Source organism: Chelonoidis abingdonii, chromosome 9 (genome assembly GCF_003597395.2).
Source record: "Chelonoidis abingdonii isolate Lonesome George chromosome 9, CheloAbing_2.0, whole genome shotgun sequence".
In the NCBI taxonomy this organism is placed as follows: Eukaryota; Metazoa; Chordata; order Testudines; family Testudinidae; genus Chelonoidis; species Chelonoidis abingdonii.
In genome coordinates this window covers 12719564-12729177 of record NC_133777.1, presented here as the reverse complement: position 1 = coordinate 12729177, position 9614 = coordinate 12719564, and the positions used below count along the sequence as shown (strand labels likewise).

The 9614-nt window shown below is 46.3% G+C and overlaps 1 protein-coding gene across 1 annotated transcript; it reads right to left on the bottom strand.

Moving 5' to 3' along the window:
* Positions 1-3949: 3949 nt before the first annotated feature.
* On the bottom strand, positions 3950-7529 carry COX19 (cytochrome c oxidase assembly factor COX19). The gene is made up of 3 exons (XM_032771002.2): positions 7335-7529; positions 5745-5856; positions 3950-4546 (listed from the first exon to the last, which is right to left on the bottom strand). The coding sequence occupies exons 1-3, from the start codon at positions 7414-7416 to the stop codon at positions 4459-4461; spliced, it is 282 nt and encodes a 93-aa protein (XP_032626893.1). The 5' UTR covers positions 7417-7529; the 3' UTR covers positions 3950-4458.
* Between the last annotated feature and the right edge of the window lie 2085 nt (positions 7530-9614).

Genomic DNA, 9614 nt, shown 5'->3' with positions numbered 1-9614 from the left:
TCCCACACCAGGCAGCCAGAACTACATTTAGTTTGGTAGTTTGAACATTGAAGTGTCTCAGCTGATCTCTATTCAGCAACCATTTGATTCTCCACAGTTGCCCCAGCTTTCCACGAGGTGGCGCTTTGCTACAGCTTTTGTAGGTGGCACAACCCCACCTAGGACTCAGTTTGACATGGAGCCTATGTTTAGGCACAGAATTGACCTTTCTTCTCATGCCCCAGGCAGAAGAATGGCGAGTTAACTCATACTGCTATGGGAGGAGATGGGTCAACCTGAGACACAGCAAACCCTCCGCTCTCAGCCCAGTCCTGCCAGAATACACCCTACTAGAAGAGAGGCTTGCTCCTGGATCTAGGAACAGGAAGATAAACCACTAGCTCATTAGTTTGAATGCTGGTATCATTTTAAAGCACACTCAGGAGGCACAAATCCTGATCCCACAAGCAGAGCTGAAGTTTAAAAGGAACTTGCCTGACAAAGGATGGCCTGGATCAGCCGGTCTTCCTGCGGGAGCTGTGGGAGTAGGGGAAAAAAGGGAATTCTGGAAAGTTCCACTTGCAGGGCTGCTCCCAGGTTGTTCCACGGTGATGGGGAAGGGACTTAGAATGCCCAGCCCCACCCCTCCCTTAGCTGCACTGGAGCATCTGTATCAAGACCTTTCCCGCATCATGGCTGTCTGGGGCCCACCTTAAAGCCTGAACTACACCCCAGAGTATATTGCCTTCTCCAGGCAATTGCCACAGAGCCAGAGGATGTGTGCCTCCACCCCTCCCCAGACACTTACTCTCCACAGAGAACCCTCTGTCTTTGGCCAAGGGGGACGGTACTGGGGAGCTGACTGACCTTTCGGCACAGGCAGGGCAAGATTCATTTGTGGATTGGGGCAATGAAAATTGGATCCAGTGGTAGGGGGTGGAGTCTCAAAGTTCTCCATGCCATGCTTCTGTCTTGTGGACTTGCGGGTGCTAGTTTAGCCTCTGCTGAAGGATGCAGCATGCTCTGCCATTCCTCAGTGGCTTTGTAGTCCAGTCTATCAGTGCTGGGCAGGGAGCCCTGCCCATAGCAGCAGCTCTTTTGCAGTTAGACACCCTCTACAGACTTACTTGCAGCATCCCAGAAGCGACTGTGTTGGGCCTTCCTCACAGCAGTTTAAACTGTTTTTTGAGGCCTATCACACCTGTTGAAGCTGGCTTAGGATTTGGGTTTCAGGGATTACAAATCAGAGAAATGCCCTACCTCAAATAACCTGAGAAGTTTAAAAAAAAGCACCTTTGAACATTCCAGCTCATCAGATGCAATTCAACCATCCAGGGCTTTAGTTAACAGTTTTATTTCTCCTGCTCACATGGTTATAGAAGCAGCATGTTTTTCCTAATACGAAGTAAGTCATGGAGTAACTGTCTTTTTAGGATAAGATCTAGAGACAAAACCAACTCTACCATTGAAAAAGATGTGGTTTATTCCACTACCACCAGTGGGCTCCTTTATTGCCTCAAGGGATTCTCTTCCCCTTATAATATCCGGGGAGCACAGAGGCATGAAATTTGACTTCTCTATTCTAAAGATAGTGGAGATTATTTTAATAATTTTCCTCTCACACTATTACTCTGAAAATTTCTCATTCAGTGGTTTAATATAAAATCCTTTAATATCTGCTTCAGCAATAAAAATCTCTGCTTTCTTTTCTGTAATGTATTAATCTCAGTAAAGGATATAATTTAAAAAGTGAAAAAGAATGGTACAAAAATATAGGGGCAAGTCTGTTTCCAAACAATGATGCCTCTGGACTGTTGAGGGTCTGCTCAAATCGCATCAGGCTGGAAAAAAAGTTTTGTATGCCACATCCATCCATCAAGCTGTACCTGTCCAGTAAGACATCCAAGAGAGAACTAGAGAAACAGACAGATGCAACAAGAGAGTGAATTACTATTGCTTTAGCACCACCAGTGTGCTCACCCCCAGACAGATCAACAGCAAACCCTGCCCCACACTACTTACTCTCTAACAGCTACATGGGGTACTTTGGAAGAAAACAAATGCACAGACGATTTTGTGGCTGATTTTTTATTTTTGAATTTTAAACCCACTTCTATATGGTCATCTGACTGGCCAAACCTTATTGGCGCATACTTTTGGATTAAATATCAGCATCAACTAAGATTCATTTTCCTTTGAGTATAAGAAATGGCTCTGTCTCTGTGGAAATCCACCAGGAAGCAAAAAAGTTCTCAGAGGCCATGTCTATGCTATAACAATATAGCTATGGCACCACAGCTATGCTGCTGGAATCCTGTAGCATGCACATGCAGACTACAGCGAAGGAAGAGGAGTTTCCGTCACTGTAGGAACTCCACCTCCCTGAGCTACGGTAGCTAGGTTGATGGAAGCATTCTTCTGTTGAATTAATTGCATCTGCACTGGGGGTCAATTCAGCATACCTACAGTGCTCAGGAGTATGGATTCTTCATACTCCTGAACACCAAGGCTATGTTGACCTAAGTGTAAACCAGGCCTCAGATCCAATCTGTAGATTTCATTGCAAATCTATCTTAGGGCAGGTCTCCACTAGAAACACTGCAATTGCACCAATGCAGCTGCACCTGGTGAAGACACTCTATGCTAGGGTGGCCAAGCTGTGGCTCCGGAGCCACGTGCGGCTCTTCAGAAGTTAATATCCGGCTCCTTGTATAGGCACCGACAACAGGGCTGGAGTTACAGATGCCAACTTTCCAATGTGCCAGGGGGTGCTCACTGCTGAACCCCTGGCTCTGCCACAGGCCCTACCCCGACTCCATCCATTCTCATCCCCTCCCCTCAGCCTGCCATGCCCTCGCTCCTCCCCCCTAGAGCTTTCTGCACTCCACAAAACAGCTGATCAGGAGGTGCAGGCAGGGAGGGGGAGGTGCTGATCAGTGGGGCTGCTGGGGGGTGCGAGGCACTGAGAGTGGGGGGTGGGTGGGAGAGTTGATGCGGGCGCTGCTGATGTATTACTGTGCCTCTTTGGCAATGTACATTGGTAAATTCTGGCTCCTTCTCAGGCTCAGGTTGGCCACCCCTGCTCTATGCTGACAGGAGAGCGCTCTCCCATCAGCATAATTACTCCACCTCCACGAGAGAGCGTCTCCTACCGACATAGCGCCGGTGTGGACAGCGCTTAGGTCGTGCCGCTCAGGGAGACACCCTTTTCACACCCCTGAACAATGTAAACAGTAGTGTAGACCTGCCCTTACTGTTTTGTAGTAATACCCATCACCATGACATCCGAGCACCCCCTACAGAATTACGTTAGCAAAGTGATGTCACTAGTTGATTTTTCAAGCCTGTTTTCCTTCCTAGGCTTAGAACTTTTGTTCTGCTCTTGTTTTTAATACACGTTTTGCTTTTAAAGATGCAGAATGTAAGAAGAGAGATGAAGTATCATTTTTGGGGAGCAACACAGAACCACACCGTGGCTGATGTCATGGGGTTCTCAATTAGCCCCAAATTCATGTTTTATTATCGACATGCATCTAAATGCTGTCCCTGCCTAGAGTCTGGTTTCTCCATAGAGAAATCCGAGGGAAGCTGTAGCATGCAAAGACACTCCACCATTAAGGAGCTATACATTGTTATAAAGTAGAATCAGCTGAATGTTTGTATACTGGTCAAAGAGGGAGTTGGTGTGTATGATATGACTAGAGAAAGAAACTGATAACAACCTGCAACATTCTCATGGTGATGAAAGAGAAAAGCTGCACAACCAGGACATAAGTGGAGAGGGGAAACCCCAAAGGAAGGTGAATTTAATATAAATGTGTGTTTTTTTTTAAAAAAAAAAATCACATGCACATCACATGCTATATAAGCATCCTATTTCCAACTGATTTGTGCACCAGTACTGCAAGCAAGTTATTAAAACCTGCATCATGTTCACCTTTAAAAACAAGTCTACATTATGAGATTCCAATAATAAAATTAAGTTTATTATAATGTTTTGATGTCCAGTTACACAGGTCCAGAAGAGAATAACACTTGTAATTAATAGAGAAGAGAAAGTAGGCCCAAGTCTCCTACTAGTAAAACCAGCTTTTTCATCTTATAATACAATTTGCCCATACAAGAGATTTTACCTTTTAGATCCATTGGAGGATCTTTGTTATTTCAAAGAGTTATTTATCTAACAGAATAAGAACATGTTGATAAATGGCATTTGTTTTCTCTGATGCAAATTTTTTTTTATTGCTCTGCAAGCCTATGCTAAGAAATTAACTAAATATTGTTTTTCTTGTGAAATAATTAACATAATGATATTTTCTAAGGAAAGCACTTTTATTCTTTCAGAGCTCTTACTTTAGAATAAAAAGCTTTGGTTTCCCCCAACCCTTTAGAGAATATATTAAGATATAAAAAGAATGTACAATATGTACTACAATAGCATTATGATTTCCATACATAGATAGAGTTGTCTTTTCTTCATTATAATTTTTTATGCTTTGCTTCTGATTTCTCATCTGTTAGATCTTTGAATCCCAATTTTTCCAGTGGTTCCTTAGCCATAAGTTGCCTAAATAAAAAAAAAGCATAAGCTGCAAAATGAGCTATGTTACCAACTTAGCAATATTAATATCTATTCAGTAGCAATAATGTCACTTAAAACAATATTTACTTTTAAAGGGTCCAACAGTGCTGGTGAGAGAGCGTTAACCGCATACCCCATCCATCTCCCTCAAACTCCCAACACCTCACAAGATATCGGCCTGCTAAAAAACCAGGGTTGTGAGTTCAATCCTTGAGGGGGCCATTTAGGGAACGGGGGTAAAAAAAAAATGTCTGGGAAATGGTCCTACTTTGAGCAGCGGGTTGGACTAGATGACCTCCTGAGGACCCTCCCAACTCTGATATTCTATGATTCTATATCAATTCAGGAACAGCAATATCCAGTAAATGCTCTGTTGTTTGGCCAGAGCTTTTCCAGTTAAATGTGTTAAATATCCCATACTGCAAGACAATAGGCTATTTAGGAATTGAGCTAAGTCTTGGAAATGCACAATAAGAGTAAGAGCTGATTTTCCAAGATAGCTGTAGAAACTGCTAAGTGTGAAATGCTGCATGTCTATGAAAACTAGCGCTATTTTACTAGAATGGAGGCATGAAAACCACCATATATCCCTTCAAAAAGAATTTCAAATACTCCCTCCCCCAGTTGAATAATTCAGGAACAGGTTTACTTTTTAACTTTAAACACGCTACGGATGTGGTCCACAGTGAGGACAAGTGTCACTGAGGTGTCAGAGCAAATTGGTTCACAAGAAGAAAGAGCAGTGTGCATCTGAACGGGCTACATATCGCACTGACACCGGCCCTTGGAGAGGTCTGAGTCCGTGACAACTAAAATTTGAGCTAATGCTGTTAGAATTCTCCAAGTCTGTTTTTTAAAGGGGATACGTGCGCTTTTCATACTTCCATAACTCAAGAAAGGCACTATGTGAATGCCTACATGAATTCACTTCTGATGCTTACTGATAGTCAAAGTGGGTGTGGTCACTGGAGCTAGCTTTAAAAGGTCACCTTTGTTTCAAGTGGAACTAACAACAAGAAAAAAAAAAAAAAAGGAAAATCAGTCACCTGCAATACCACAGGCGAATACAGTCCCGCACTCAAAGAACAACACTCTGGCAATGATGCACACATGTGCCAGCCTCACACCAGTGAGCCTGGAGTGAAAACTCATCTGCTCAAGTGTTCATAAGAGATTTACTTGCCTCTCCATTCTGCATTCTAAATATTCCTTTGACTCCAGTCTGCACGAAGCATTCTCAAAGCTGTTCTCTCTCAGACACTTCATGAATTTCTCTTTAAATCCTTTACATTCACCTAGAACAGAAAATAAATTTAAAAACAATTAAAGAAAAAAGCAAAAGCTGGAGTGATGTTCTAGCACTGATACAAACTGTAAGGGAGACGGGCAGTTCTGCATAGGGCTGGAACCTCCCCCTCAAGCTGTTTGTGAGTTCACAGAGCAACCTATATGAAAGTCTGGACCTGATCCTGCAAAGTGTTATGAGTGAGCAGTTATTAACTCTATGCAGTCAAGAACCCTGAATCAGCACCCAAAACATGATTTATAACAATTTTGTGATTTTTAAGGCAAACAAATATGAGGTCTTATTTGCCTTCTGGTGTTTGAGCCTTTCAGGGGTCCTGTTTTCAATCTTTACTCTGCAACCAGGAAGGCTGGAGAGTTTCTGTTTATCAGCAAAAGCTGAGCTTCTCATGTGAAAACCTAACTTGAGGGGCTGGGGCTGTGAGATCATGGCTAGTATCACAAGATGTGCAATGTCAGGAGAGTTGGCTGTGCTGAGTACTGCGCTTGCTATCAATGGGGATCAACAGTACAGGCCCAAGAGTGGTGAATTTGTCCCACAGAGGTAGGGCCCTACAGAACTGATGATCCGTTTTGGTCAATTTCATAGTTGTAGGATTTAAAAAATCACAAGTTTCATGATTTCAGCTATTTAAATCTGAAATTTCACAGTGTTGTAATTTTAGGGGTTCTGACTCAAAAAGGAGTTGTGAGGGGAAGGGGGGGGGTCACAAGGTTATTGTAGGAGGGTTGCTGTACTGCTATCCTTACTTCTGCACTGCTACTGGTAGCAGCACTGCCTTCAGAGCTAGGCAGCTGGAAAGTGGCAGTACAGAAGTAAGGATGGCAGGTATGGCATTAAGTATCAGAGGATGCGTCCGATGAAGTGGGTCCTCACCCACGAAAGCTCATGCTCCTATATGTTAGTCTATAAGGTGCCACAGGACTCTTTTTTGCTTTTACAGGTATGGTATTGTCACCCTTACTTCTGCACTGTTGCTGGTGGGGCACTGCCTTCGTAACTGGGTACCTGGCCAACATTCACCACTCTTTGGCCACTGAGCTCTGAAAGCAGCACAGACATAAGAGTGACAATACTGCAACACCCCTAAAACAACCCTGCACATAGGACCGAGCAGGCCCCCAGGGAGCTGTGATAACGGGTCGCCCGGCGGGGAGAGAACCAGGGCCTGAGGGGGCTGTGCGGGATGGTTACGAGGAGGAAGGGCAGGCTGTGCGGGGGGTCACTCGGCGGAACGGGCTGCGGGGGGGGTGGGAGTCACCCGGCGGAGGGGGAGGGGCAGGCTGCGCGGGGTCACTCAGCGGAGAGGGCGGGCGGCCTGCCCGGGGCGCCCGACGGACGGGAGGGGCGGGCTGCGCGGGGGGTCGCCCGGCGGTGCGGGGGGGTCAGACTAACTCCAGGCCGAGGCACTGGGGGCGGCTCGCTCCGTGCCCAGGGGCCGGGGAAGGGCCCGATCCCGCTGCGCACCGAAGTGATCCAGGGGGAAGGCGCCCTTGTCCGGCGGCCGCGGCGTGAAGCTCTTGCTCCCGAAGTTCATGGCCGTGGACATGGTGCCGATGGCGGTGCCGGTGGCGATGGCGGTGCCCGGGACTCTACCGGGATCGGCCGCTGGCCCAGGAGGAGTAGCCGAGCGCCGAGTCAGGCCAGAGCCAGCGAGTACCGAACGAATCGAGCGGGAGCCCGCCCAGCCATCAGCTCTCTCAGGCTTCTGGCCCCGCCCCCGCAGGGACGCGCTCCTGCCACTAGGGCAAATGAGCCGGGTTGCATCGCCATGGCAACAACATCAACCCATCCCATCACTGCTAGCGTACAGTGTCACCAAGGCAATGGCCTTGCCATGGCAACACCACTGTGCAATGACATCATCTGACAGTGACTCCAGCACCAGCTGTGCCAAGAATGACATCACTGCAGTGCCAGCCCCCGCGTTGGCATTGCACCTCCATGTCTTGTGTCACCATGGTAACACCACCATTCCACCTTCATGTCATGGGTGGGCACTGAAGTTTGTTGGCCTAGTGGAGCTGCCTCCTTCCCAAACTGTGGGTACGAGGCCCCTGGGACCAATGTGAATGCAAACACACACGCCTGGTCCCTCTCTGCACTTCCCCATGAGCGCTCACCACCCACCAGTCACAGCCAGGGCCTGTTAGAGTGACCAGATAGCAAGTGTGAAAAAACTGGGACAGTGAGTGGGGGGTAATAGAAGCTTATATAGGAAAAAGCCTCAAATATTGGGACTGCCCCATAAAATTGGGAAATCTGGTCACCCTAGGGCCTGTCTTAGTACACCCTGGGCTCTTTAACACTATGGAGAGAGTTCCACACTTTCAGCCCCTCTGCTGTCTGGAAAAATCTGAAAGTAGCAGTGGTGGTAAATCAGGTAGAGCCCTGCGTGGATACAAAATGTGTATCTCCATCCAATCCATGGTCCGCAAAAATAGTCCATAGATATAAAGCGGATATTGGAAAATTTGCAGGGCTCTAAAAACAGGGTTTAAAGTGCACCACAGCAATCTGGCTCAATTGATTAATTGATTTTGGCCCGGTCTGTGTCCTCCCATCTTGCTACTTTAAGCGCTGATCCTGGAGCACTCAAGTTTCGAGCAAGGGAGCAGAATTTGAGCCTTTATACTCATGTGGGCCCGCCAACCAAGAGCAGCTGGCAGGGGTGCTGGTCCGGAGAGGAACCAGCACCGCGGCCACATAGCTGCGGTGTGCATGGAGCATCAGGCCAGGCCTGTGTACTCTGCCCACTGTGGTGGGCTGCCCCGGGCACCAGCCCTGCTGCCCATCCCAAAAAGGCCGTCCCTGGTCCCGATGGTGCCCCTGATTTTCTAGTGCCTAACGCAGTTGCGTAAGGCTGAGTATGTCTAAGGATGGCCCTGAGGGGAGATTGGGTAGGTGGATTTTCTGTGGACCCAGATAGACCACAAATGCCCTTATACTTGCTCCAATTAATCTCAGTGAAATGAACCTTTTCTTCTTCATAAAATCAGTTATTTTCCTAATATGCCTCCATACTCTTCCTCAGCTGTTATTCCAAATCCAACAGATGAGAACAAACTCTGTGGAGAATCTGTTTAGGGAAGGTTTTTTTCTGAAATACTGAGATAGTTATCTAATTCTTAAGCCTCAGGATAATCTGTTTGCACTTCTCCTTTTTAATTAATCCACTGCCTGAATTAAGGAAAAACTAGTCCAAACAGCTCTTTGGTGGAGACAACTCCACAGAATTTATGTAACAACCCAACCACCTAATTGCTGAATCAACAGTGTTATTATTATTGTCTGTACTTTTCCAAACTGGCATATTTAGTAAAAGGGGGCCTGATCCTGAAAGGTATTGATCACTCATCATTTTCCTTGATTTAAGCAGGAGTTGTGTACCACCTCCTCTCAGGATTAGATCAAGAGGACTCCATTTAAAAAATTGCCTTCTGGGCAATATAAATATATAATCGCTGGTGAAGTGCTTTGAGAGCCTTTGAGATAAAGAGATTTGAGAGTTGACGTTCCTGTGAAAAAGGCTGCAGAGGTTACACACAACTTCTGCTCTAGGGGACCATCAAGCTCTGAAAAACTTCAAGGGGTGAAATCCTGGCCCCATTGAGTCAATGGAAGTTTTGCCATTGACTTCAGTAAGGCCAAGATTTCACCCAAAATGTGTGTACCTCAGCAAAGTACTTCCTTATCCTCCATAAACCCTTAGCATGCTCAGTCACACTCAATTTAACCTCTAAGCCA

Coding starts and splice junctions, on each gene's coding strand:
- COX19 (XM_032771002.2), bottom strand. CDS start 7,416: ATGTCCACGGCCATGAACTTCGGGAGCAAGAGCTTCACGCCGCGGCCG. Junction 5,857..7,334: donor CTTCCCCCTGGATCACTTCG/GTGCGCAGCGGG, acceptor TTTCTGTTCTAG/GTGAATGTAAAGGATTTAAA. Junction 4,547..5,744: donor TTAGAATGCAGAATGGAGAG/GCAAGTAAATCT, acceptor TTTTTTATTTAG/GCAACTTATGGCTAAGGAAC.